We start from the raw sequence: 26,625 nt of genomic DNA on the forward strand, positions 1-26,625 counted from the left end.
TTCCACGTCTTCAACTCCAGACCCCTCGTGGCTTCCAACCTGGGAAGCCCCAACATCTGCTACGTAAACTTATCTTAAAGGAAGACAGCCATCCAATTTTCTTGGAAACTGTCACCATGTGTAGGTCTCATCCCAGGTTGGATTTTAGACATTTCCCTCTTCAGCTGGATTGTCTATCCTCACATCTGCAGAGCCCCCCTGCCCTCACCCCCCCCCCCCCGTTGGTGGAGTAGCCCAAGGCTTCCCCCTTCTCCTTTGGGCTTAACCATCAACAACCGGCCATTGTTGTTGTCAAGGTCCATGAAGCTGGGAAGGGAATGGTGGCGCTGATCAGAGGGCACAGAACGGCAAGAGGGAAAGTTAATTCCTCGCGAGAGGGGGAGGTTTACTGCACAGCCCTTTCGGCAGTTCCAAGAAGGCTCCAGACCCATTTTCACCACTCAGGTGACCCTGAGGAAAGAAATAAACCTCCAAGGGGCCTCAACGACCTTCCAAAAGGACGCAAAGGACCAGCTGTCTGCAAGGAGTATAAATCCTTCCATTCCCCACCATCCAGTCAGAGTTGAAGAAGCTTCTTGGATGAGAAGCGAAACGTCTTCAAAGGAAAAAAATCCAGAAAGTCCAGTTGCTTCTTGAAAAAGCACCCTTGGGTCCTCGCAAGAGGGGAACAACATTCAAAATCGTGGCAAATTGGTGGACGTGGCTGCAAATAAGAGCCAATCCGTTGCAAACATCCAAAAACATAAATTGGGCAATATTTCTTGTGAAAAAGACCTTGGAAGAGGAGCTACTGGCAGCGCAATGAGTCCCCGGTGTGATGGGGATGTCGCAAAGGCAAGGGAAATATACTCGGCTGCAGATAAGCTTCAAATCTCAGGAACCAAAAGAGCAATTCCAGAGAGCCAATTCTCTCTTTTTGCACCAGGTCCCACCTGGTATAAACGGTGTCCCCATCCTCAAATGGGCCAGCTGGAAGAGGGCCAAGGCCGCCTCCATGGAGGCTCAGGCAACCTCTCCAGGGAAAGAGCCCCCCACAGGCCCCGTCTGCCAGAGAGGGACCCTCCTGACGAGGTCCAGGGAGGTGGGCCAGACGACAGCTCCTCCTCAGTCCTAGCCCCCTTTCACCAGACTCTGTCCTCTGCCCAGAGGCCCAAACCCAGAATTAAGGGGGAATTTCCTGTCTCCAGAGGTTGGGGGTGCCCCAACGCCGGAGGTTTTCTAGAATAGACTGGACAGCCATTTCTCCAGAAGGGCAGAGGGTCTCCTGCTCCAGCAGGGAGTCGGACTAGATGACCTCCAAGGTACTCGGTAGTTTGGAGCTGAGCTGCGGGTGGAAGTGAGAATACCTGGGAATAAAGGAGAAGCGCAACGGGGAAGAGCAACAGAAGGCCTGTGAGCTCTGCTTGGTGACCGGCAGTCCAGTCGCTCTCAAGCCCAGATGGATCCCGGGCGGGGCCTACCCGAGTCCTCCGGCGAGCCAGGCACCCCCGCCATCCCAGCGCTACGCAGGAGACGCCGATCCTCCGAGCCCTGCCCGCCTTCTCCGGCCACCGCGGCTCCCCGAGCGCTGCAGCGGAGCTTCGGGCTCCCTCTCCCCGGGAATGAACGTGCACCCCACCCCCCGCCGCAGCCCCGCAGGGCGCGTTACCGGAGGCGGGACGCGGGGCGGGGGGGCATCGCCGCTGCTGCCCGAAGGGGGGAACCGCAACTGCGGAAGGGGGACGGCTGCTCCGTTCAATGAGTTCCGGCCGAGCGACGGCTCCAGAGGCGGAGGAGCCTCCCCAGCGCCCGCCGACAGGAGGAGCCGGAGCCTCGGCGCAGCCTCTGAGAACGCGCAAAGGGCCGCCGGTCTCCGCCCCCCGCCCGCTCCGTCACCTGACAGTCGGCGCCTGACTCTGGGCAGCCTTGGCCAGGATGGCGCGGTCGGAGCCCCGGGAAGAGGCGAGAGCAGCGGCCGCCCACGGCGCTTGCCTGGATCCGCCACCCCGCCCCGGCTCGTCCGGCCGAGCCCGCTTGTTGCTGCTGCTGCTGCTGCTGCTACTCTGGCCAGCCTTCCTCCGCTCCGCCGCCGCCGCCGCCGCCGCCGCCGCCCGGGCTCCGGAGCCGGACCAGCCCTTCCGGTGAGCGAGGCGCTGGAGGGGGAAGCCGGGTGTGTGTGTGCTGCGGGCTTTGACGGCCCGGGACATCAGGCCGTTCCGGTCACACTGCGGCTGGATCCTTCCCGGCCCGTGACCGCCTCCGCCTCCTCCCAGGGTCCCCGACGGCTGGAGGTCTCTGGGCCGCGTGGCCCCCGCCGAGCAGCTGAGCCTGACCTTTGCGCTTCGGCAGCGGAACGTGGAGCGGCTGAGCGAGCTGGTGCGCCGCGTCTCCTCGCCCGACTCGCCCGACTCCGGTACCGGCTGGGGAGGAGGGACCTCCGCCCCCCTGTGAGAGCGGCTTCCGGCCCGGGGGCCCTAGAAGCGGGAGGGGGGGTCTAGTTGAGAAGGCTCGACCCCCCAGCCGTCGCCTACGCCTGGGGAAGCCGGGTCGTAGCCCCAACTGTGCCCCAGGAGGGCAGCCCGGGACTTCGCTTGTCCAGCCGGCAGCCGCCTCCTTCCTGGGGGTGGGGTCATCGGGGCTCCTTTCGGTTGGCATTTTAGAGGCCCGTCCAGCCTTGGACAAGCCCTTCCGCAGGGGGCACCGGAGTCTCTGCTGCCCTGCGGGGACTGCTCACCTGGGAGAGCTCCCCGAGGGAGCGGGGAGGGGCACAGCCCCCTCCCTTACCGCCTGTGGGCCCTGAGGGACAGGCCCACCCCCTGAAGGCATGTCTCTCCCCCCCCACCCTTTGCCTAGGGCACTTCCTCTCCCTGGCAGAAGTGAGTTCCTTCGTCTCCCCCTCCCCCCTGACGCTGGGCAGCGTGGAGAAGTGGCTGGCGGCTCATGGGGTCTGGGACTGCCAGAAGGTCAGCACCCTGGACTTCCTGCAGTGCTCGGTGCCAGCCAGGTGAGTTGGGTCGTGGCTGGGGAGGCCGGCCGGCCGGCCAGCCTGCAGAAGGACAGGGGGAGGGTCCGTGGCTGAGCTCTGGATTTCTGTCTGCAGCACTGCTGAGCAGCTCCTCCCGGGGGCCCAGTTCCACCGTTACGAGAAGGACGCTCGCAGGGTCATAAGGTCCCCTCTGCCTTACCTGCTTGATCCGGAGCTAGTGGACCACGTGGATTTCGGTAAGGGGCCTTTAGTGGGGAAGGACTGGGGCAGCCGAGCCAGGGACCCTCTCCTGACGTTTTGCTGGGAAGGGCTCGTCTGCCGTAGGTGACCACGGCCTCCTTTTCCATCTTGCCCCTTCTAAGTGGGGGGGCTGCACCGTTTCCCAGCCGAACGGAAGGTGGTGAGCCGGGCCTGGGCTGCAGAGAAGTCGCCATCAGGAGGGGACGGGCGGTCCAGCTTCCATTTGGGCGTGACACCGGCTGTGCTCCGCCAGCGATACAACCTGACCCACGTGGATGCAGGCAACTTCTCGCGCAACAGCCAGGCCTGCGCCCAGGTAGGGGCCCAGCCCATCTGCTGGGCATTTGGAGGGCAGGGGGCTGGCAGGCTCCTCTCGGGCCAGGCTTGGCCGTCTCTGTGCCCGGCGTGCTCATCTGGGTTCTGCCGAAGAGCAACCTCTGAGCCTCCATGGCTTCTTCCCTGCCAGTTCCTGGAGCAATACTTCCACCCGGCCGACCTGGCTGAGTTCATGCAGCTCTTTGGCAGCAAGTTCCCCCACCGCTCCCGGGTTGACCAAGTCGTTGGGCCCAAGGGCTCTGGCTCAGCTGGCATAGAGGCCAGCCTGGACGTGGAGTACCTCATGAGCACAGGGGCCAACATTTCCACCTGGGTCTTCAGCAATGCAGGTATTCTCCCCTCCCTTGGCCAGGGGCGGCTCTCTTGCCCAGCTGGGAACACCAGTGAGCACCTGCCAGAAGACGGTGGCCGTGTCTCCTGTGCCACTGCTGCTATGGGGGGTGAGGGGCAGGGGAGGAGCAGCAGGGGTCTGGCTGCCCTGTTTGGGCTCACCTATGTGCAGGGACCGGGGGGGGGGCAGGGGCTGTGGGGAAGGGGCTTTATGGAGGTGGTGAGGGTTGCCTGGTCGAAGGGCAGCTCCTCCTCCTCCTCCTCCTCCTGCCAGGTCGCCACGAGAGCCAGGAGCCCTTCCTGCAGTGGCTGCTCCTGCTCAGCAACACCAGTGGGCTGCCATGGGTCCACACGGTCAGCTATGGGGACGATGAGGCCAGCCTCTCTCAGGCCTACATGAAGCGGGTAAACATCGAGTTCATGAAGGCTGCCGCCCGCGGCCTGAGCATCCTCTTTGCCTCAGGTACGTGCAGCCCCCGCCCCCCCGCTCCCGAGGCTGGGGGCAAAGGGTCGCCAGCCCCATGCCCAGGTGCCGCTGCAGGGCAGCTGCGCCAAGGCGAGCAGTGGGAGGCAAGCCCTTACCAGGGTAGAGCTTCTGGCAGGTCACCTTCTCCTCTCCCACTGCCAGTTGGCCTGGGGTCCAGACCGAGGGGGGGGGGGTGTTTCCACACTGGAGGGGGTTGTTGGATTGATGGCAGACTACACTTCCCTTCCCACACCTTGTACCCTGCTTTCCAAACACCCATCGTTTTGGTTATCATATCTAGAGAGATAAGATAGGTAACTTTTATAGTCATTGTAAGTGTAAGCACACTATCACACATTAAAAATGAAATTCTGTTGCCTGCTCTCAAAAGAATTAGATTAGATTAGATTTAGATTTAACTTTATTTGTATGCCGCCCTTTTCCCTGAGGGGACTCAGGGCGGCTCACAATTCAAGGGAAGGGAAGGACAAACAAGTGTGTGGGAAGTGTGTGCTGTTTTTGATTGTGACCTGTCAAAACCGCGGTCCACAAAAGCGCGATCGACGAAAGCGCGTACCTGACGTCATCAGCAGCGCGACGAAAAAAATTGAAATAAAAATAAAATTAAAGCAAGCCGATTCACATAAAGGTAAGGGTTAGGGTTAGGGTTAGGTTTAGAGCGTTAGGGTTACGTTTAGCGTTAGGTTAAGGGTTAGGTTTAGGGTTAGATTTAGGGTTAGGTTAAGGGTTAGGTTTAGGGTTAGGTTTGGGGGGGTTAGGGTAAGGTTTTCGCTTTAATTTTACATTTTTCGATCACAGCGTGATGTTTTTGTCGCGCTGTGATGACGTCAAATGCACGCTTTCGTCGAGCGCGATTTTGTCCTCCGCGGTTTTGTGGTGGAACCGTTTTTGATAGGTTGGACTGTTTCATCCCTTTGTGTAAAGACAGATGCAAAACATGAGTTAAATAGTTCTGCTTTCTCCCTGTTGCTTGTCACCTTCTTGCCACTTTCTCCCAGCAACGGACCAATTGTTTCCTTAACTTTTTTCCTTGTTTTTAACATGTTGGAAGAAGCTTTTTGTTGTTGTTATTTTTTACTTTTGTGGCAAGCCTTTCTTCATTGTGAGCCTTAGCTTTCCTCCCTTCATCTTTACAGGCTCGGGCTATTTGCTGATATTCTGCCTTAGTTATGCCCCCCCCCCTTTCCACTTTTTACCCTATACACACGCACACACACACATGCACACACACGGTTTCATTGTGTTATTTTTCATTATTTTACTATCCTATTATTTTACTTCCGTTCACATTCTTTTCATTTTTTCCTTTGTATTGTTGTAAGCCACCTAGAGTAGCTCCACAGTGAGATGGGCAGCAAATAAATTTGACACATGGATTTAAAAATTAAGTGGACGGAAATGGAGGAGGAACGTGACAGGCTTACTTTGACCCCCTCCCTTAGGCGACTCTGGGGCCGGCTGCCGGACAGACGCGGGAGGAAAGCACGTCTTCCAGCCCAGCTTCCCAGCCTCCAGGTGAGGACCCGGGGCCCTCTGGAACTTCTGGGCACCCAGCCCGTTTCCTCTGAAGCGACCGGGTGGGCAGGATGCGGAGGGGTTGGGGGCTGCAATGAAGACCAGCAGAGCTTGATCTGCCTGGCTCTCGCCCGCCCTTGTCCCGGGACCCGCAAGGGCCTGCCCATCTCTGGTGTCCACTCCCGTCGGGTGGGCTCCTGTCCCCTTCCTGAGATGGGCGGCCCCAGTGCTTCCCTTGCCTTGGACCCAATGCTTCGCCTGCTTTGCAGCCCTTACGTGACAACGGTTGGGGGCACGGCCTTCCAGCAGCCTTTCCTGGTGGGCACTGAGGTGGCCCACTACATCAGCGGAGGAGGGTTCAGCAACGTCTTCCCTATGCCCGACTACCAGGTGAGTCAAGAGGCTGTGCTGCCGCCCCTCCCCCCCCTCCCAGCAGTGGCAGCCAGAGGCCCTCGGTTGCAAAGCGTAACAGCTGTGGCTGGGAAGTGGCCCACAGAGGAGGCCCTGGTGCAGCAGGAGGGAGGGAGGCAGTGCGCTGGAGGAGCAGTGGACAGCCTGACCCCTTTCCTGCCCACAGGTAACGGCTGTGAAGCGTTTCCTGGGCACGTCGCCTCGGCTGCCCCCGGCCAGCTACTACAACAGCACAGGAAGAGCTTATCCCGATTTGGCGGCCCTCTCGGACAACTACTGGGTGGTGACCAACCGCATCCCCATGCCCTGGGTCTCGGGCACCTCTGTGCGTATGCAGCCCTTCCTGCTGGCCTTCTCCCAGAGCCTCCGCTCCCTTTTTCCTGGGCCGGGCAGCGCACCGGCCCCTGGTGACCTTCCTGCTTCCCCCCATTGCAGGCTTCCACTCCTGTGGTGGGGGGCATCATTGCCCTGATCAACGACTGGCGCCTCCAGCGAGGGTTGCCTGCCCTGGGCTTCCTCAACCCTGCCCTGTACCGGCTCCAGGAAGGAGGGAACAGCACTGCCCTCTACGATGTGAGTGCCAGAGGGGTGCAGTTGTCAACCTGGAGGCAGCATGGGAGGCCAATCGCTGGCGGGAGGAGCAGCCTGTGATCTTGCTCTCTGCAACTAGAGAGAGAGGAGCGGGCTTGGCTGAGCGGGATCGTGGCTACGGGGCACATGCTCAAAGCCTCCCTTCCTCTGCCTCCCCCTAGGTGACCCACGGATGCCATCTGTCCTGTCTGGATGCTGCTGTGCAGGGCCAGGGCTTCTGTGCTGGCCCTGCTTGGGACCCCGTCACAGGCTGGGGGACCCCCAACTTCCCTCAGCTGCTGCGTGGCCTCCTGGGCTAGCAGGCCATGATGTGGGCCTTACTGGTGGCCAGTTTGCAATCAGGATGGGGGAGAGGGAATGGACAGGGTGTGTGGGTGTGTGACTGGGAGGCTACAGTGGCACATGGGGGGTGGGGTATCCTGCCCCAAGGGGGCTCCTCTTTTCTAAGTGGGAACCGTGTCAGAGGGATCTTCTGTCATGGACTAATCAATGCCCAGAGACTGGCCACTGCCAGCCACGCAACCCTGGGGTGGGGGTGGGGGAGGTTAGTATTGTGCAAAGTGCTTTGAATGCAGAATCCCAGAATCCTATTTCAGGTCTGAAATGTGATGCTGCCTGTGTGTGAGGCCCTGGGAGGCTTGCAACAGGGCCCCACCCTCTCTTTGAGCACAAGTGCCCCAACCTCCAGGCTCCCATTGGACTCTGGGCACTGCAGACAGTCTCTGGCCCATCTAGAAGCCTCGGGACTGGCCAGGGACGCTTCAGTTCGCACAGCAATATATTTGGTGCAAGAGGCTGTCCTAGGCCACCATAAAGCAATTCTCCCATATCCCAGGTCGTCACGTCCAAGCCCTGATCATGGCAGACATTCAGATATATAAGCCGCCTCGGACCCAGCGTGACCACATCAATCCCCGACCCCTGAAAGCAAGTTCCGCTGTCCAGTCATCTGCCTTCCTGCAATTTAAACCCCTGGCTTTGTGTTCTACGCACTGGAATAAAGGGCATGCAGGGCAGACTCTGCGATGCTCGGGTGCTCTCTGCTGCCCTGCTGACGCGTCTTCAGGCCAAGCCTTTCCACAGCAGAGCCTCCAGTGTGTATAACTTGAGAGCAAGCTCCCCCTCCTTCCACCACTGATGATGTTACCTAGTTTGATCAGGAAATGTCCGCAAGGAAACCACCAAGCCCCCCCCCCATTTCCACCAGCCCCCTCATCCTTTATCCTTCCAAGTTCTCTGAATCCTAAAATGCGTTACCCAGAGCTAAGCAGATCACCTAAAGGAGAAGCTGCAGATCACCCAAAGGAGAAGAATCAACTAAAATCTTGAGAAACTTATCGATTTAACCTAAAATTGCATTTGCCCTTTTTGCAACTAGTTCACACGCTTGTCTCTGGCTCCAAAGGTAAAGAGACTCTTTGAGTAGGAGGTGGGTGTTTAGTTATCCCACCCAATTTTGTATCATGTACAGACTTGAATAGTATTTTCTCCAAAACGATTAATAAAAATACTGAAAAATGAAGGGCTCCGACTGATCCTTTGAACTCTCTCGACTCCTCTTACACATTTTCTCAATTTGACGAGAAGCCACGGATGAGCATTTGGAAAAGCATTTTTAAGTCACCCTTAACGTGACTTAACGCTGCGACCGGATGGGTGGAAAATCGCACTAAATGCCCCCCAAAGAAAACGTGGATATCCCAAGTGCATCACGATCTTCAACCACTCCATTTCTCGATAACCGATGCCCAACAAGCCGCCCTAAATCGGGATCAATGGCGTAATCCGTGACGTCCTGCCCCTGGCCTTCACAATGCAACGGTCACTGCCTTATGGACGTTGACATTTACGAAGATTAAGTCCAAGTCAGTCCTTAACGAGCCATCCAGTCCATGTTCTATTAGGGGGTACTTGGCGAAAAGCTGGGCTGAGGTCGAGATACCGTCGGCGGCGGAAGGGATGGATGGGGAGCAGCTGTGGGGGGGACGGGGGGGGGGGGGGACACGCGGAAGAAGAGACGGAGCGATCCTGAGATGGGCCGGGGGAAGATTCAGGGCAGCCACGCCGGGAACCCCTGGCGGCTTCCATGCATAGATTCAGTCGGCAGGTTTTCCTTGGGCAGATTCTTCTCCATCGGGGCGAAGCCAGGAAAGGCGGGGAGTCCGCTGCACCTCCGCCGCCCCGTCTGCGGCCTTGAGAGAATCACCTCGGGTGGGTGGCTGGCCCGGCAAAGGGCTCTGGAAGCCACTGCGGCAACTGCTCCTCCAGGGCGCTCCCGGGGGCGACTTCTGCCGCCACTCAGCCTGGCCCGAAAGAGGGAGCCCTGCGGTCGCAGCGCCCTCCCCGCGCGGCCCTTTCCCTTCCCCGGGGCCGCTTCCGCGCGCCTCTCGCCAGGCGGCTCCCGGGAGCGAAGGGGGCGGGGCCACGCTCCAGCCGGACCTCCAGCCCCGCCCCCTCGCCCCGCCCCCTGGGCGGCGCTTCCGGAGGGGAGGAGCCGCGTCCGCCCTGCTTCCGGGAGGAGGAGGGGGGGATGTTCGGCACGCCTGCGCAGAAGCCGCCGCCGGAGCTCGCCGGATCCATGAGCACCAGCGGGGCGGGCGGTAGCAGCGGCGGCTGCGGCGGCGGGGGAGCCGGCCTGGGAGGGGGGGTCGCGGAGCCCGACCCCGGCCCCGCGGCCCTCCCGCCGCCGCCCCTCCTTGCCCCCTCCGCCGGGGAGGCGGGCGCCAAGGGCAGCCCGGGGGGGGCGGGGGGGGCGGCCGGGGGAGCGGCCGGTGAGTGGCGGGGCGGGCGGGGCTTTGGGGGGGGGAGGGCGCCCCCCGCCCGCCCGCCCGCCCGCCCTCACGCCTCCCTCCCCGCAGGTCTCGCCGCCGCCGCCTCCCTGGCGCAGCCCGTCGAGGGGCCGCCGCCGCCGCTGCCCAACGGGGTCTTCGCGCCGCCCGCGGGCGCCGCCAACGGGGACGCCAAGCCCGCCGCCGCCCCTCCACCCGGCTCGGCTTCGTCCGGCGCGCCGCTGGTGGACTTCCTGCTGCAGCTGGAGGACTACACGCCCACGGTGGGTGCCGGGCGGCGGCGGCGGCGGGAGTGGCCCGCTCCACGCCTGACTTTGCCCCCCCCCCCTCCCGCAGATCCCGGACGCCGTGACCGGCTACTACCTGAACCGCGCCGGCTTCGAGGCGTCGGACCCGCGCATGTGAGTGTGGCGGGGCTCCCGGGGTCCCTGGGCGAGGCCAGCGACCCGAGCCGACCCTCCCTCCCTCCCTCCCCGCAGCATCCGTCTGGTCTCGCTGGCGGCCCAGAAGTTCATCTCGGACGTGGCCAACGACGCCCTGCAGCACTGCAAGATGAAAGGCACGGCGTCCTGCAGCTCCCGCAACAAGAGCAAGGTGGGTGGGGAGGGGTCGAGGGGGGGATCCCTGGGGAGAGGGCTCTGACACCCCCCCCCCCTCGGCTGCTACTGCCGCCTCCTCCTCCTCCTCCTGGCAGGACAAAAAGCACACGCTGACCATGGAGGACCTGGCCCCAGCGCTGGCGGAGTATGGCATCAACGTCAAGAAGCCCCATTACTTCACCTGAAGGCCCCTCCCCCATTCCTCATTAAAGTCTCTCTCTTGCCCCCCTTCTCTTACTCTGGTTACTGGCAGGACCCCCAGCTTCCCTGCATGCTTCTGGCCTTGGGGGCTTTGTTACTGCTGCTGTACTCCCGGCTGGTGGGCTGAGGTGGTCCACAGGATGGGGGCACACCTGGCCAATGCTTCCATTAAGCACTAGCACCTTCTCCCCACCCCACCTCCCAGTGCCTGCCTGCATCATTACAAAACACAAGCACCTCCCCCAACCCCGCTGCTGTCCTCCCATCTCTCTTGCTGGCGGTGTCAAACCCCCCCTCCCCCCCCCAAAAAAAACCAACCTCAGCTTTTTGTTCTGGCACAGAAGCCAGGAGGTGCCTCTTCCCGGCTACCTGCTGGGGGGGGAGGCGCAAGAGCACCTCTCTGGCAAAAGGATCATGGCCACACAGGTCGGGGACTACTGCTCTTGCAAACGCGCCCCCCCTCCCCCCCCCCGTGTGGTTCAGAGGCAGCCCAGATTCCCTCCCTCCCTCCCCATGGAAGCAGTACAAAAGGCCCTCCTGCTTGAGTGACAGCTGTTTATTTGAGCCACAGGGGGCGTGGTCCTGGGCCTGTGTAGAAAAGATAAAAACTGTAGCATAGCCAAGTGGGAGTGCAGGGTGGTCTTGGCACCAGAGGTGGCCGCAGATACGGGGCGTGAAGGCAGCAGGGAGAGTGCAAGGCCGAGCAGCCCCCTTCAGGAGCCTGCCCTTGCCAGGCGGGCCTCCCCCTATCCGTACCATGCATAGGGAGCCCTCGCTCCAGCCCTTGGCTCTTCCTGAAGGCACTTGGGGTGAGCCGCAGGCTGCCGGACGAGCCCCTCACTTCTCCTGCATCTTTTCAAGAATAGGGACAATCATGTCAAATTTGGGGCGCTTGGCAGGGTCTTCGTTCATGCAGATCTTCATCAGCTTGCAAATATGAGGGGAGATGCCGGGGGGGATGGTGGGTCGCAGCCCCTCCAAGGCAACCTGCAAAGAGACACCAGAACCTCGCTGGGACCCAGCAGACAGCTGGGCAGAACCCTTTGGTCCTCCCGCCAAAGCTCACCTTCATGCCAATCTCCATGTTGGAGAGGTCGGCGAATGGCACTTCCCGGGTCACCAGTTCCCACAGGAGCACCGCAAAACTCCACATGTCTGCCGAACGGCGGTTAATCTCCTCGGCCTTCTTCTGTAGAGCTGTGAGGAGGGAGAGGGTTTGAGGAGCCGCCGCCTGGGAGAAGCTGTGATCAACTGGGGAAACAAAGAAGCACTTGCCCCCCACCCACACTCACCTTCCGGTGCCACCCAAGCTGGGGCATACATCCTACCCGGGCACTGGAAGGAAAACTTCACGTCCGCCATGCCAATCCTGGCTGTCATATCCTCGTCTATCTGTTCCGGGGAAGAGATGGGTGAGGCTGTGCTCTGGGGCCCCTCTGCCCAGTGCACCAGCCTCCCTGCCTGCCCCCAACTGACCATGATGCCACGGCTGTTGAGATAGTGGCGAGGGAGGAGAGGTTCCAAGGTGTGCAGGAAGGCCATTCCCCGCGAGACGTCCAGGGCAAATTTCACTGCCTGCATTTGGTCCACCACAAAATCTGGAGAGAGAAGGCAGGAAGGGCAGGGAACATCAGGGAAAGAGGACAGCCAGCTTGGGCAAAAGGGAGTTTGTGAGATGGAAACTTGGGACATCCCCCCCACCCACCCCGCCAAGCTGCTCTTATCCTGCCCAGGTGGCTTCTACGGTTTTTTGCCTCTAATTCAGTGAGGAGTCTGTGGCCTGCCCTGGGCAGAGGGAGGGAACAGGCATGCCCGAGCGTCTCTTCCGCAGTGGGAGAAAACCCCACAGGCAGATCCATGGGACCTGCGCCCCACGGACAAGCAGAGGACTGGGCAAAGAGCCTTGAGGAGAACGGACCAACTCGGGGCAGGATTCCCAGCCAGAGACCTGGAGCAGCCCAACCGCCTGGATGCCAGGAGCTCCTCTCACGACAGGTTCCCATCCGGCCATTCACCTCATCACGGGAGAAGATTTGGGGCCTCTCCTTGGACAGCAAGTTAAGCTCGCCCGCAGGGTGGAGTGGAGCCCCTGCTTCCTTCCTGTTGCTCAGCCCTTGCAACAGGCATCTAGGCTGGCAGCCACCCCCACCGAAGGCACCTCCAGGACGGGTGGCTGGGTGCCAAGTTTACTGGTGTTTTGGTTGCCTGTAAATAGGTCTGCACATGCGCAGAACATTACAAAATGCCAAAACATGCTGCGGCAACTGGTTCCGGTGGCGTGGCCAGCCTGGGTCGCTGCTGGTTCTGCGACCCAGGCCGACATTCCACCCCCCTCTGCTCCAGGGGCCCTTGGGTCCTCTAGCCCAGAGAACGCAGCTTGGCTGAGGAGCACAAAGCCAAGCCCAAAATTAGAACGGGTGAAAGAAAACGGGCAAAAGGCGCTGTCGATTTAGGTCTTGGCAGAGGTGCCCCGGCTGTTCGGGTCAATTGCCTGCTGGACTTTTCCTTTCGGGATTTGTTCTGAATTTCCTTCCTTCCCCTCCCCCTCTGTATTTCACTCTTTGAGAGAAACTTCCACAGCCCCTTTCTCTGAGCAGCTCCGGCCCAATGGGCATCCAAACATCACAGTGTTGACAGCTGCACTTTCACTGACAGTGGTGGAAAGGCTTTCCCATAAGCCAACAGGGTCACTTTGCACCGTGAGAAATTGGGGCTGCCGGTGCAGTGGGGTTATGCCCCCAAGACTGCAGAGGAGGAAGGAAAAAGGTTTGGTGGCCCTGGACCAGGGGTGGGTTCCTGCCAGTTCTAAGCTCACAAATCCACAGTGCCGTTTAGAACCGGTTCCAGTTCCCTCTGCCCGTCCGCACATCATCAAGATGAAGAGCGAGAGGAGGAATTCTGGGAGTTGAAGTCCACAAGTCTTAAAGCTGTCAAGTTTGAACACCCCTGGGGTTTTTTTTTTTTAGACCTGCAGGGACGACCAAGCAGGGTTAGTCGGGACGTCAATTGGGATGACGCACTGCACTCCCACAGGAAACCCAAATCAGGCCCCCCCCTCCCCGCCCATTCTGGCAACAGTGGGTCAAACATTCTTCAGGTTGCCCTGGGACAAGCTATTTTGATTTGGGGGAGGTTGCGTGGTGTACTTTGACATGGTCAGTCCACAGCTTCCATAAAACACGGCTCAGGCTCAACTTGGAGCGGTTTCTGTTTTGGGAACGGCCTGCGGCAAAGTGGCAAATGGTTTCATGCAGCCGGTCAGTGACTTTGGGCCCTCTGCTAACACCCCCCCCCCCCCCGCTTTGCTGGACTATAAGGAGCCACCACCCCAGCTGGTGGCAAGACTCACTAGTGCCTTCGTGCAGCACGTTGTAAAGGGAGCCATAGGGCATCCAGTGGGTGATGATGATGGGGTGCGGAGCGGGGGGCGACTGGCAGGCACCCAGCACCGGCAGCACGTTGGGGTGAGAGAAAATCCTGTGGGGAAGAGAGAGGTCAGCTTCAACACAGCCAAAGACAGGCCTGGTGCTGCTCAAGGGGCAGGGCAAAGACCCCCCCCCCCCCATTCCTGCCACCACTACCCCTGCCCTGTTCACCTGAGCTTGGGGTATTCCTCGTTGAAGTCCCGGCTCTTCCGGGTTGTCCAGTCGCGGATCTTGAGGACCTTGATGACGATGTCGTTCCCCTGCCAGCGCCCCTTCCAGAGCTGAAGGGAAGGGAGGGGTCAGGGCACTTGGCAAAGCCAGGAATGGGGAGCCCCCTCGCCATCTCTGATGGGAGAGGGTTAGGGTTAGGGTAGCAGGGAGCAGCACCTCTCCTGACTGGTTCTCGTTGAGTTTGTGGCCCAGGCTCAGCTGCCGGAAGTCAATCCCTGCCAGCTTATTAAGGGTCCCATTACCTAGGAACGAAGAAAGGAGGCGCGAGGGGGTGAGGACTCCCACCCATCCACGCTCTGGCCCAGAAGCCCCCTTGCCTCTCTCTAGAAAGCCATCTCTTACGTGGTCGAGTCCGCGTGGTGCCTTTCCAAAACGTGTCTTTGTAGGGGAGGCGGGTCAGGCTTTGGCCCGACTTCTCTGCACGCTCTGGAAGAGCAGAGGGAGCGGTCAGGGAAGACGGAGAGCAGCACCCCAGGGAAGGCGGCTTGATCCCCATTGCCTCTTCCGGCCATTCCTTCCACCACCCCTCCCCAAATTCACCCAAGGAAACTGGCAGGGGGAAGCAAACAGGCAGATGGATTGAAAGCGCTCTGGGGTTTTTGGGAACCCAGTTTTTTCCTTGGGACCAGGTGGAATGAACATGGGTGACAGACTCCTAGGGCTGGGAGGGTCCGACCCCCTGCTCAAGGCAGGAGACCCTATACAATCCTGGTCAAACTACCCGCGATGGAGGCCCCACAGCCCTGGAGGGAAGCTGCTCCACTGAGTAATTGTTCTGTGTCAGAAAATGTGTCTCTCTTTAACAAGCCTCTCTAGGTGTCGCTTCTTGTCCTGCCTTCAGCTGCTTCGGAGAACAAGTCAGTCCCCTCAAGCCCTGGAAGAGAGTCGCCCTGTCCCCCCCGTCCCCCCCCCCTCCGAATCCTCCTCTTGAATAGGCTGGGCATGCCCAGTTCTCTTAGTCGCTTCCTTTCTTTGCCGCCCCTGCCCCCTACTAGGTCAGCGTCCCCCTCCAGACTCCCCGTATGGATGTTTTCTAGGCCTCAGGACCTCAGAACTGGGCACGGCGTTCCTCGCTACTACAGTATAAAGCGGTACTAGCACCTGACATTGTCCCAGGATTGCGTTGGCTATTTTGGCAGCTACAGTACATTGCTTGGTCAGTGGTGATCCACCAGGAGATTTAGATCTGTCTCCTTAATAAATTATTTATACTTAGCACAAATTACTCCTCTAAGAGGATCTCAGTCCTCCAGGTCACAGTTGTCCCAAAGATGCTTTTTCAAGAGGCAACTGGACTTTCTGTTTTTTCTTTAATTTCGCTTCTTCTCATCAAAGAAGTTTCTTCATGTCTGAAGTTCTAAAGCAGTGTTTTTCAACCACTGTGCCATGGCACACTAGTGTGCCGTGACATAGTGTAAGGTGTGCCGTGGGAGAATTACTTTATATATAGTCAATATAGGCACAGAGTTAAATTTTTTTAACATTTTCTAATGGTGGTGTGCCTCGTGATTTTTTTCATGAAAAAAGTGTGCCTTTGCACAAAAAAGGTTGAAAAACACTGTTCTAAAGAACTGAAGAAGCTTCTTGGATGAGAAGCGAAATGTCTTCCAAGAAAGACAAGTAAGTCCAGCTGCCACTTCGGGACAACCATCACCTCGATGACATTGGCTTGCCAACGCTCCGCTCTGTGCGGGTGACAGGTCTTCCTCCTCAGAGGGGATCTGCTGCTGCCTATCTACCACAGCAGCTGACCTCCCCCCCCCCCCCCCCCCCGTGTCTGGGAAGGCAGGCAGCTCTCCGCCAGGTCACCCCACCTCCCTCAATGCCTGAGGGGCCTGAGACGGCATCGTCCTCAGCCCTGGCCTCTCCAAACGTGCCACGGGAGACCTGCCATCCCCGTCAGATGCTCCTGGCTCCAACTCCAAGCTCCACACCAAACTTGGGTTGCCTAAGTTTCGAGGCTACAGCCTGGCGACTTGCTTCACACAGGGGGCCACAGGGAAAAGAATCCCTCTTGGCGCCCACCTGCCTGCCGGGTTAATAGCAGGGCGGGTCCTTGGGTCAACTCCGCCCCTCCCGCCCAAGAGCAGCAGCCGCAGCAGCAGAAGGAAGAAGCCGGAGGTCAGCGAGAAGAGGAGCGCACCTCTCAGTGTGTCCCGCAGGGGCTCCTTTGCCTTGTCCAGGGGCGTCTCTCCATATTTGTTGCAGATGCTGACTAGTGCCCCGCTGGCCACCAGGTCCTGGCAGCAACAGGGAGGGAAAGTGAGGCAGGGAGGCGGCCCAAGCGACCCGGGACTACAGCCAGGCTCAGAGGACTACAGCCCTCCACCCCAGGAAGCCCCCACATACCTCTGCCACCTGCTCTTGGGCCCAGAAACAGGCGTAATGCAGAGGGGTGTTGCCATGCTCGTTGGCCGCGTTGATGTCTGCCTTGAACTGGATCAGCTGCACCGGGAGAGAAGAGAGAGTCGGGGCATCAGGACCGCCGCCGCCGCAGCAGCAGCCCCCGTACCCCTCCCCGTCCGGCACCCCACCTTCTGGACGATGTCGCGGTGCCCGTGGCTGGCGGCCAGGTGCAGGGGGGTGTCGTCTCCCCGGTTCATGACGTTGATGCGGGCGCCGCGCATGACCAGCATGTCCACCACGCTGGAGCGCCCTTCGCGGCAAGCCCAGTGCAGGGGGCTGAAGCCATGGTCGTCCCTGCGGGGAGGGAGGAAGCCAGGCAGGGAAGCGGCGGAGGCAGCGCCCAGCCTCTCCTCCCGCCCTCCTTCGCTCCTCCGCGGGCTGGGCGGGCAGCGCCAGCGGGCGGCCCTTAAATGGAGATGGGAGCGGGGCGGGGAGGCACTCCGGCCGGCCACGGCTTCCGTTGGGGCGGGGGTCTCGCGGGCAGCGCCCACCCGCGGCCAGGAACCCCCTGCAGGGTCTCCCCAGACCCCGACTCCCCCGACTCCCCCCCCCTCCCGGCCCCTCCGGCGGCTCAGCAGCAGCGCTCCCGGAAAGCGCCGCCAGCCCCGGCTCCCCCCTGCGCGGCCCCCGCCCGACCGCCCGCCCGCCCACTCACCCCTGGTTGAGGTCGTTCTCGGTGTTGTCCAGCCAGAGGCGCACGGCCACCGCATTGCCCTCGCGGCACTGCGTGAAGATGTCGTCCATGGCCCCGCGCCCTCCGCCGCCGCCAGCCGCCAGCCGCCTTCCTCGCCAGCTCCGGGTGTGGCCGCTCCGCGCCGTTCGCCCCGCCCCGCCAGCTGGCGGCAGCGGCCAACCGACGCGGCGGCGCCCTCCGACCGCCAGAGGGAGCGCGCGGGCCTCCCCGCGGCGCTGCCCGTTGCGCTAGTTCCGGCGCGCGTGTTCCGGCGGCCGCGGAGGCGATGGCGGCGCGGAGGAGGACGACTCTGGCGGCGGGCTCCTTGGCGGATCGGGCGTCGCTCCTCTGCCGGCAGCGCCTCCGGGCCGCCCTGCACCGGCGGCCACGGCCTGAGGTACCGCGCGGCCTTGCGGGCTCGGAGGCGGGCAAGAGAGTTCCCGGCGGCGGGCGGCGCGGAGACGAGGCGGCCGAGAGCGCGGGCGGCCACCGGGCGAGCCGCCGTTGCGCCCCAGTGCCCGACTGGAAGCGCGGCGCCCCGAGAGTGCCAGGTACCGGAGGCTCCGCCTCAAGCGAGACTCCGAGGGGAGCGAATCGCCTCCGCCAAGCGCGCTGCCTGCGCCCCGAGAGAAAGCTGCGAGAATCGGTCTGCCGCCCGAAGACCCGCGGCTCCAGGGGGAGCCTCCTCGGGGACTGGCCGCGGTGATCCGCTCAGAGGAGCCAGGCTGTGCAGCCCCGGGGATCCGGCGGTAACCAGCGAGCAGGCTGAGAGGACGGGAGGGCGCTGTGCTCTTCTGCCCCAGCCACACACACACACACACACACACACACACACCCCTGGATGCAAGGAGGGTCCGCTCCCCGCCGAATCAGTCGGCGGAGATCTGGGCTGCATGGTCAGGGGCAGGGGTGGCTGTGGTGAACCAACCTCTCGGTCCCCGTGGGCCTGATAGGAAGGGCTTCTGTCTAGGTGAAGGGGCAGCAAAGGAGGGCAGCCAGGCGTCCATCACGGGAGACGGAGCAGCCCAGGAGCTGAGGCAGCAGCTGACCAGGAGACAGTGGAGAAACCGGCAGAAGAACAAGCGGCGGCAAAACAACAAGTTCAAGGCCTCCAACGGCCAGCCTCTGGCGGCGTCTTCTGTGGCAGGCCACCCTCCTGATGACCATGGGGGCCTGGCCCCGGATACCAAGGCACCTGGCAGGCAGAGACCCTCCCTGAGGCAGCGCCTGGAGAACCGCCTGGATGCCGCTCGCTTCCGCTACATCAACCAGATGCTGTACACACGCTCCAGCCAACAGGCAGCCCAGCTTTTCCGGGAGGACCCCGAGGCTTTAGCTGTCTACCACCGAGGTTTTGCCCTGCAGGCGGCCTCCTGGCCCGAGCGGCCCGTGGAGCGCTTTGTGCACTATCTTCACCATAGGTCAGGGTGAGCTCAGTCCAGTGGGTGGTGGTGGTGGTGGTGGGGCTCCCTGGACTGCTGGAGAGGCCTGCCTGTGGCTGTTGTGATCTATGAGCTCTGGGCCCTGCTGTGGCTCAAGATGTGGACTTAGGTCCAGTTCTCCTTTGGGGCTCAACAAGCTCCCTTTCTGGTTTATTGCGGCCAGAATATTTCCTGTGTGACTGCTCTGTCCTGCTGTTAGAGGCTCTTTGGCAAATGTTACAAAACAGTCCTTGTCCCTTGGTGTGCCTGCTCGAAGGGCTTCTTCCTTTGGCAGGGAACCAACAGACAAGAGAACGTAAAGGAGCCTGTGGGACAAACGGGTTTATTTGGATACAGGATTTTTTTTTCGGGGGGGGGGGGGGGTGGGGGGTGGGTGATTGGAGGAACTCCTCTTAATATGAGTTAAACAAAATAAGACTGTTACTGCCCCCCCCTCATCCATGTGGCAGGCTTTCTTCTGAGAGAGGGGTGGGGTGGGGGGCCTTTTTGCCTCACTCCTCTGCCCAGATTCAAAACGGGGGGGGGGGGCAGGCTCCGTGGGGGTGGAGAGACTGTTCCGCCTGTGCTAACTTGCCGTCTCCACCCGGCAGACCGGCCTCCCTGGTGGTAGCTGACTTTGGCTGCGGGGACTGCACCCTGGCTCGTAGCCTGCCCAACCGAGTGCACTGCTTCGACCTGGCGGCCCTAGATCCGCGCGTGATCGTCTGCGACATGGCACAGGTAGGCCAGACGGGCCGGCTGCTCCCGCCGCCTCCCGCCCGCCGCCCCGCCCGGACAGGTCTTCTCGTTGCCCGCAGGTGCCGCTGGAGGACGCCTCCGTGGACGTGGCCGTCTTCTGCCTGGCGCTGATGGGCACCAACCTGCGCGAGATCCTGCAAGAGGCTCACCGCGTCCTTCGAGCCGGGTAAGGGCGGGGGCGGGGGGGGAGGCTGCTGGGCGGACTCCCAGGGCCGGCCGGGCGAACGTTCGCGCTGTTTCTCTGCAGGGGGACGCTGCTGGTGGCCGAGGTGGCGAGTCGCTTCGCGGACCTGCGGGCCTTCCTGGGGGCGCTGGCCCGGCTGGGCTTCCGGCTGACCTCCAAGGTAGGCGGGAGCGAGGGCGGGGTTCTCCCTGCCGCGGGCCCCTCTCATCGGCCTCTCCCTCCTTCCGCAGGACGTGTCGGGCAGCCACTTCTACACCTTCGAGCTGCGCAAGGCCGAACGGGCGGAGGTGGCGAAAGCGGCCGAGGAGCCGCGCGGACTGGCGCTGCGGCCCTGCCTGTATAAGCGCCGGTGACGTCGGGGCTCCCTCCCGACCAATAAAGGCCCGTCTTGCTGGCGAGTGGTGGCTCCTGTGTGGCTCTCTGGGAAATGTAGGCGGGGCGGGGGCTCTGCGCAGGCGCGCGGCGGCGGCCCGAGCGCGGCGGAGGCGATGTCGGGGTCCGGCTCCAACAGGATAGATGTCAACCGGGCCGGCGCGGCGGAGCTGGAGCGGGCGCTGGTCGGGATCGGGCGCCGGCGAGCGCGGGGGATCGTGCGCAAGAGGGAGGTGAGCGGCGGCCCGGGGGGCGGCGGCGGCGGCTGTTCCGGGGCGGGGGTCCTGCGGACGCCCGCCTGACCGCCTCCCGGCTCGCGCAGGAGCTGCAGGGCTTCGGCCGCCTGGAGGACCTACTGCTCGTCAAGGGCATCACCGCCCGGACCCTGGAGCTGAACCGCCAGCGCCTGACCTGCTCGCACCGGCCGGAGACTCCCGACGGCCCTCCGCCACGGCGCCCCGACGCCGCCCAAGGTTCTCCGCGCGCCGGCAGGGTGTCCGCGGGGCCGCGCAGCCTCGCCTCCCCTTCGCAGCATGTCGGAGGCGGCGGAGCGCAAGAACGGCGCGGGGAAGTCGCCTCCGCCGCCGCCTTCCGCGGCCCCGGAGGGCAGGAGCGCAGTCCTGAGCGCGGTGGCCGGCCCGGATCCCCGCGAGGCAGCGGCGAGTCGGAGGAGGAGAGCGAGAGCGGCGACGAGGCGGGCGGAGACGGCTACTTCTACTACACGGTGGACGAGCGCTGGATCGACTATGTGGAGCGGACGGAGGGCGGGGGGCTCCTCCAGCACTCCCGGCCCAAGGTAGGGAGGCCGGGGCCGGGGCTGCCAGGAGCCGGAGGGGCCTTCGGGGTTTTGCGACTTTGCAGCCTTGGCAGGAGCTTTGATGGGCGGCTGGGCGGGGGCGCGGAGCCTGCTTGCTTCGGGAGGGACCGGTCGGGCTCCTCCGTTTACCCCAAGTGGCTGGGGCCGCTGAAGTCCTGCTCTCTCCCTGCTGCAGATGAAGCGCAAGTCGGAGGGCGGGGCCCCCGAGGGCAGAGCTCAGTCCCCGGGGAAGAAGCTCTGCAAAAGTTCCGAGCCGGGCAGGTAAGCGCCCGGGGAGGGGAGGGGAGGGTGTGTGTGTGATGAGAGGCGGGAGTGAGGACACGGCGGCTGACCTGGCTCTCTCTCCAGGATGCTGGGCCCCTGCATCGCCCGGCCTGCGTCCACTTTTGGGGATCTCCGGAACGCCAAGGCCAGCCAGGCGCGATGCCGGCACGTCCCCCCCGTGGCTCCGCCCCTTGAGCTGCAGGACTGGTTACGCACTTTCCAGGTCAGCAGGTGGCGGACTTCGAGCAAGGGGGCCCATCGGAGGTTGTGGGGTTTGTGGGTTGCTGCATGAAAGGTTTTTAGCTGCTGCTGTTTGTAGAAATAGACAAGAGAACAAGCTTGTTCCTCTCTGTCCTTTTTCTGCTCCTCCGTGTACCCTTCCTCAGCGCTGGAGCAGCCCGGAGAAGCTGCTGGCCCTGGACGAGCTCATTGACCGCTGTGAGCCCCCTCAGATTAAGCACATGATGCAGGTGATCGAGCCCCAGTTCCAGCGGGACTTCATCTCGCTTCTGCCAAAGGAGGTGGGTGGCCTGTGTGGAAGGAGGCCTCGCAGGGTGTAGTTGGAGTGGGTTGTTTGGCACAAAGCAAGTCTTTTCACGGAAGGGGGAGCGTGAATGGCATCGCCAGAGAGTTTCAGGCAGTCCTACTGAAAGAGGAGAGCAGGAGCATAACTAGAAAAAAAATATAAAGTCTGGGGGGAGATGAAAGTAGAGCTTCGGTTCTGCTACTCACACAACGGACACAAGGAAATCAGGGCGGGCCAGAGACACCCCCCCCCCCCCCCGGACTTCTGCCTTCTGGTGATGGTAGCCAAGAGGGCTTGTGAGGTGGAGCCTGAAAGTGGCAAAAGCAGAAGGCAGTAGAAGCCAGTGGGCTGAGACAGCTGCAGGGGGTCGTGTCCAGGTAGGAGGCTGGACTCTGTTCCTGGCCAGGTCTCCTTGGCCACGCAGCAGACCTTCAGGGGGCATGGAGGGGCCTGTCCAGCTTTGCAGAGCCATCCGGAAGGGTCACCAGAGGAGAAACGTGGGGGTGCTGCACAGCACTGCCCTTGAGCAGTTATGGTTATTGGTATGGCACCTAGCTGGAGGGAAGAAGCTGCCTGGTGGGCTCCGGGTGGCACATGGCCTGAGTGCACCGACTGGGCTTTGATTGAACAGCCCCCACCTTACTGCTCTCCCTTCCCTTCCAGCTGGCTCTCTATGTCCTCTCCTTCCTGGAGCCTCGGGACCTGCTCCGAGCTGCGCAGACATGTCGCTACTGGCGCATTCTGGCTGAAGACAACCTGCTCTGGCGGGAGAAGTGCCGCGATGGAGGTGAGGTCCGGCTTCCGCCTTTGCTTTACTCTGCTGTTGCAGGGCGGACTCCCCCTGGCCACCCTTGCCCTGACGATGCCACCCTGGTCCCTGTGCAGGTATCGATGAGCCACTGAGCCTGCGTAAGCGTCGGCTGCTGAGCCCGGGCTTCATGTACAGCCCTTGGAAGCTGGCCTTTCTACGGCAGCATCGCATCGATATGAACTGGCGCAATGGAGATGCCCGCCCCCCCAAGGTACAAAGGGCCTCCTCCAAGATGGCTTTCACCCGACAGCCTCCTTTTTCATCTTGCTGGCACTGAGTCTGCCCTGGGGAATGTAAAGGCTGGGGAGAGGAGGCGGGATGGACTGCGAGGCCAGAGCCTGGCCTGTCTCCACAGCAGGAACATGGTCCCTTGAACCGGTCTTGATGCCCCTTGCGTACTCAGGGGGAGGAGCTGCCAGTGAGGAGGACCCAGAAGGGGGCAGGCAAAGAGAGGAGCCCTGGTTGCTCACCTCCAGAGATCTCATTCGTCCACGTGTAAAGATGGGAAACCCCGCTGTGGGCTCTGTGCTCACAGCCATTGGTCCTGGGGCTTGCTCCTAGCAGCAGAGCTTAAGGCGAGCTCTCCTGGACGAAGCCTCTCCATGTTTGGGGCTGAAGTTCACTTTTTTGTTCTATGCCCGGAGCAGGTCCTCAAAGGCCACGATGACCACGTCATCACCTGCCTCCAGTTCTGTGGCAACCGCATCGTCAGTGGCTCTGATGACAACACACTCAAGGTTTGGTCTGCCATCACCGGCGAGGTGAGCCCCAGTTCAGCTTCTCTGGCCGGGGAGGCCTTCCTCGCCCTGCCTGGCCCTTCTGAACCTCTGCTTCTCCCACAGTGTGTGCAAACTCTGGTAGGACACACCGGTGGTGTTTGGTCCTCCCAGATGAGGGACAATATCATCATCAGTGGCTCTACAGACCGGACCTTGAAAGTGTGGAACGCGGACACGGGTGAATGTGTGCATACGCTCTACGGCCACACCTCGACTGTGCGTTGCATGCACCTCCACGACACAAGGTAGGGGAGCCTGGGGCAGGAGAGGGGTGTCCAGAAAGCCGCTTTGGGTTTCCTGTGGTGCCAAACCCGAGGCTGAGGCTACTCCGCTTCCCTTGGCAGGGTGGTGAGTGGCTCTCGCGACGCCACTCTCCGTCTTTGGGATATAGAGACCGGGCAGTGCCTCCATGTGCTGATGGGACATGTGGCTGCTGTGCGCTGCGTCCAGTATGATGGGCATAAGGTGGTGAGCGGGGCCTATGACTACACGGTAAAAGTCTGGGATCCGGAGACAGAGAGCTGCACCCACACTCTGCAAGGCCACACCAACCGGGTCTACTCCCTGCAGGTGAGGTTCTCTCCCTCCTTGGCTTCTGGAGTCTCGTGGCTGGAAAAGGCTTGGGGAGGGTTGGGGGGTGTCAAGCCCAGCCCTCCAGAGCTGCTCATTTGCCACTTTGTCTCCTACCATTGGGCAGTTCGATGGCACCCACATTGTGAGCGGCTCTCTGGACACCTCAATCCGCGTATGGGATGCCGAGAGTGGCAACTGCTTGCACACCCTGATGGGGCACCAGTCCCTCACCAGCGGCATGGAGTTGCGGGACAATATCCTCGTCTCTGGCAATGCCGACTCCACCGTGAAAATTTGGGATATCAAAACGGGACAGTGCTTGCAGACCCTCCAAGGTGAGTGAGGCAGGAGGCCGAGACTGACAGAGCAAAGGTCTCCAGAAGTGTCCCGGGGTAATCTCCCCAGATGGAGGAAGCCTGCTCTCACATGCAGGGTCCAGCATGACGGAAGGCGGGCCCGAGAGCTGAGCATGGCAGCGGCTCCTCTGCAGGCTGCTTTGGGGCAAGTGCCAGTGGCATCAGTGGCTGCTCTTGCGAAGGGAGGGCTGCACGCCATGCCTGGGAGGAGCCCTGGCAGCTGGGCGTGGGAGAAGTGGGGCCATGGGGAGGGGTGGCTTCACTTGGAAGAATGACAGATGCACAGTCCCACCTTCCCCTCCCTCCCTTTTGCAGGGCCCAGTAAGCACCAGAGTGCAGTCACCTGCCTGCAGTTCAGTTCCAAGTTTGTCGTGACCAGCTCAGATGATGGCACAGTCAAGCTGTGGGATCTCAAGACGGGGGAATTTGTGCGCAACCTGGTTGCCCTGGAAAGTGGGGGCAGTGGGGGAGTCGTCTGGCGCATCCGTGCCTCCAACACCAAGCTTGTGTGTGCTGTGGGCAGCCGCAACGGCACTGAAGAAACCAAGCTGCTGGTGCTGGACTTTGATGTGGACCTGAAATAAGGGACTGGACTGTTTGGGGAGCCTGCGGGCCAGGTGGCCCCAGTGGGGGGCGGGGGGGGCATGTCCGAGGTCACCTTATTTATAACTGATGCAGCCTGTATGGCTGGCAAAGGGGGAGAGAGCACTGGGGGACTCTTTTGTACACACTCATAATATATGGCTTTATTTCTGTAGTTATGGTAGCAATCTCTACGAAGAGGGAGGTTTGGGACAGCTTGACCCCGGGATTTCTCCCTTGTGGTGGCTTCTCACCGCAGAATGCTGATGGCGTGAACCCGCTGCTGGGTGCACAGCTCAGGAGGCATCTTGGAAGGGAGAGCCAGGTGCATGACGACCCGCTGAATGCGGAGGTCCGGGGCTGCCTGAGGGGTTCCCAGGTACACAGGGCATTGATACTTGTCGGGGACAGAGGCTGCCACCCAGGGCTCTCGGGTGGCTTGTACCCAAACTGAAGGCAGCTGGCAGGCTTGTGCCGATTGGCTCTCCTGGAGATGGCCGCCATGGGCATTCCAGCCAGCGTGGTAGACCTCCAGGCCACCCAGGTAGAGGCCCTTCTCGGGGGCAATGCTGGGGGGCAGCAGGCTGGGCAACACCTGCAAAACCAAGGGAAGGGGTTCACAGCCAAGGCCTTGGGCCTGCCCCTCCCCACCCTGGCAACAGAGCCGCCCTTACCTGCTGGTCCAGGCGGAAGCTCTCCAGTTCTTGCTTCTTGGCCTGGGCCGTCTCTTGGAGCAGGGCCAAGAAGAGGCGCTGTGGCTGCTGGAAGGCTGCCAGCTGGTAGCAGACCACCGGCTCCCCCCCAACGGAGTGAAGGTAGCGGCACAGAAGCTCGCCCCGCCGCTGGAGAGTCCCCAGCCAGTCCTGCAAGGGCTCAGGGCCAGTGGGAGTGTAGGGGAGCCAGTGGCGGGGCAGCTGCTGCCGCTGCAGGGCCTGCAGGACAGCGGTGCAGCGTGGGGAGGAACAGGGCAGTCCTTGCAGGCACTGCTGGATGCAGGCCAGGTCCCTGCCCACCTGCTCCAGCACGGCCCGGAAGGCGCCCGCCTCCTCCAGCAGGAAGCGCTGTAGGGGGCGGGCTTTGGGGCGCGGCTGTCCGAGGGGTGGTCGCCCTTGAGCTCCCACCTCCCAGCCACATTGCTCCAGCTGCTTCTGCAGTTCCTGCACCACCTCCAGGCCTCGCTTGGCCACCTGCTCCAGCGTCGTCGGGGGCCGGCAGGTCCAGCAAGACCAAAGGCCCTGGGAGGCCTTCAGGGCCGAGAGCAGGGCTTGGCTGCGCCTGGCCAGCATTTGGGTCTGCAGGCTGCCGCAAAGGCCTACCCAGGTGGGGTCCATGGGGCTGGGCAGCTGCTCCATCCGGCCCTGGGTGGCTGCCAAGGCCTCATCTCCGAAGAGCCCTTGAGGGAAGAATGAGCAGATCAGGGCCGAGCCAGCCTGCCTTCTGTGGGAGAGGCTGCGCACGGCCACCTCTTACCTGGGCCTGTGTGGCCGATGACCGCAGCCAGGAGCCTCTGAAGGCCACAGCCAGGCAGCAGGTGGGAAGAGGGAGCCAAGCACTGCTGGCACAAGCTCTCCACTGCCTGCGCATCCCCCTCATCCAGAACGTGGCCTCCGTAGAGGATGGTCCCTGTGGGGAAAGAGAGGGACGGAAGGTGCAGCAGCCCCCCCCTCTTCGGGTGGGGTGGGCTGGTGGTCCCCAGAGGGGGCTCCTTCCTACCTGCCAGCTGCAGCTGCGCTTCCTCGGAGTTGTCTGCCATGCAGCTCAGCTTCTCAAGGGCCTTGAGGCCTGCCAAGACCTCCCCGTGACTCCTGGTGGGACAGAACAGCAGGGACCCGGCAGTGCTAGGCGGCCAAGGAGGAAGAGGAGCCGGCAGCACCAAAGGAACCGGGGGGGGGGGGGGGGGCTTTGTGGAGTGGGAGATCCCTGTCAGGCCTTACTCCTCTCCGGAAGTGTCTGGGGGCTCTTGAGAAGGCTTTGCCTGTGGG

At 61.9% G+C, this 26,625-nt stretch overlaps 6 protein-coding genes across 7 annotated transcripts in view; 4 read left to right on the forward strand and 2 right to left on the reverse strand.

Annotated features, from left to right (window-relative positions):
• Positions 1-1,849: 1,849 nt before the first annotated feature.
• On the forward strand, positions 1,850-8,397 carry TPP1 (tripeptidyl peptidase 1). Its single transcript, XM_032219818.1, has 12 exons — positions 1,850-2,120; positions 2,253-2,392; positions 2,833-2,983; positions 3,080-3,201; positions 3,328-3,521; positions 3,672-3,870; positions 4,146-4,334; positions 5,801-5,873; positions 6,143-6,263; positions 6,451-6,609; positions 6,720-6,857; positions 7,037-8,397. The coding sequence occupies exons 1-12, from the start codon at positions 1,915-1,917 to the stop codon at positions 7,172-7,174; spliced, it is 1,830 nt and encodes a 609-aa protein (XP_032075709.1). The 5' UTR covers positions 1,850-1,914; the 3' UTR covers positions 7,175-8,397.
• Positions 8,398-9,411: 1,014 nt separating this feature from the next.
• Positions 9,412-10,494, forward strand: TAF10 (TATA-box binding protein associated factor 10). The gene is made up of 5 exons (XM_032219983.1): positions 9,412-9,646; positions 9,734-9,927; positions 10,001-10,065; positions 10,144-10,258; positions 10,359-10,494. The coding sequence occupies exons 1-5, from the start codon at positions 9,454-9,456 to the stop codon at positions 10,446-10,448; spliced, it is 657 nt and encodes a 218-aa protein (XP_032075874.1). The 5' UTR covers positions 9,412-9,453; the 3' UTR covers positions 10,449-10,494.
• A 508-nt stretch (positions 10,495-11,002) lies between these two features.
• ILK (integrin linked kinase) lies at positions 11,003-17,356 on the reverse strand. The gene is made up of 12 exons (XM_032219383.1): positions 17,182-17,356; positions 16,655-16,820; positions 16,470-16,565; positions 16,264-16,360; positions 14,463-14,546; positions 14,277-14,362; positions 14,061-14,170; positions 13,814-13,941; positions 11,941-12,062; positions 11,757-11,856; positions 11,531-11,661; positions 11,003-11,451 (listed from the first exon to the last, which is right to left on the reverse strand). The coding sequence occupies exons 1-12, from the start codon at positions 17,268-17,270 to the stop codon at positions 11,302-11,304; spliced, it is 1,359 nt and encodes a 452-aa protein (XP_032075274.1). The 5' UTR covers positions 17,271-17,356; the 3' UTR covers positions 11,003-11,301.
• A 23-nt stretch (positions 17,357-17,379) lies between these two features.
• Positions 17,380-19,961, forward strand: RRP8 (ribosomal RNA processing 8). Of its 2 annotated transcripts, XM_032219385.1 has the most exons (6): positions 17,380-17,750; positions 18,170-18,620; positions 19,232-19,361; positions 19,439-19,545; positions 19,627-19,723; positions 19,794-19,961. In XM_032219385.1, the coding sequence occupies exons 1-6, from the start codon at positions 17,486-17,488 to the stop codon at positions 19,914-19,916; spliced, it is 1,173 nt and encodes a 390-aa protein (XP_032075276.1). In that variant the 5' UTR covers positions 17,380-17,485; the 3' UTR covers positions 19,917-19,961. The 2 variants fall into 2 exon arrangements, with proteins under 2 accessions (XP_032075276.1, XP_032075275.1); XM_032219384.1 differs by having other exon boundaries at positions 19,627-19,961.
• LOC116510036 (F-box/WD repeat-containing protein 7-like) lies at positions 19,957-24,818 on the forward strand. Its single transcript, XM_032219382.1, has 12 exons — positions 19,957-20,168; positions 20,258-20,731; positions 20,928-21,013; positions 21,101-21,239; positions 21,403-21,537; positions 22,206-22,329; positions 22,428-22,564; positions 23,001-23,114; positions 23,196-23,377; positions 23,477-23,702; positions 23,830-24,040; positions 24,377-24,818. Exons 1-12 carry the CDS (start codon positions 20,052-20,054, stop codon positions 24,643-24,645), a joined length of 2,214 nt encoding a protein of 737 aa, XP_032075273.1. The 5' UTR covers positions 19,957-20,051; the 3' UTR covers positions 24,646-24,818.
• Positions 24,819-24,875: 57 nt separating this feature from the next.
• The window catches only part of DNHD1 (dynein heavy chain domain 1), a 51,986-nt gene continuing 50,236 nt past the window's right edge, over positions 24,876-26,625 (reverse strand). Inside the window, exons 39-42 of the mRNA XM_032219381.1 lie at positions 26,357-26,448; positions 26,114-26,266; positions 25,318-26,036; positions 24,876-25,238 (exon numbers count right to left, since the gene is read on the reverse strand). Of these exons, the coding sequence (XP_032075272.1) occupies positions 24,894-25,238; positions 25,318-26,036; positions 26,114-26,266; positions 26,357-26,448 (1,309 nt within the window). The 3' untranslated portion in view covers positions 24,876-24,893. The remainder of the gene's footprint in view (positions 25,239-25,317; positions 26,037-26,113; positions 26,267-26,356; positions 26,449-26,625) is intronic.

This window comes from Thamnophis elegans, chromosome 6, assembly GCF_009769535.1.
Source record: "Thamnophis elegans isolate rThaEle1 chromosome 6, rThaEle1.pri, whole genome shotgun sequence".
Taxonomy (NCBI): Eukaryota; Metazoa; Chordata; class Lepidosauria; order Squamata; family Colubridae; genus Thamnophis; species Thamnophis elegans.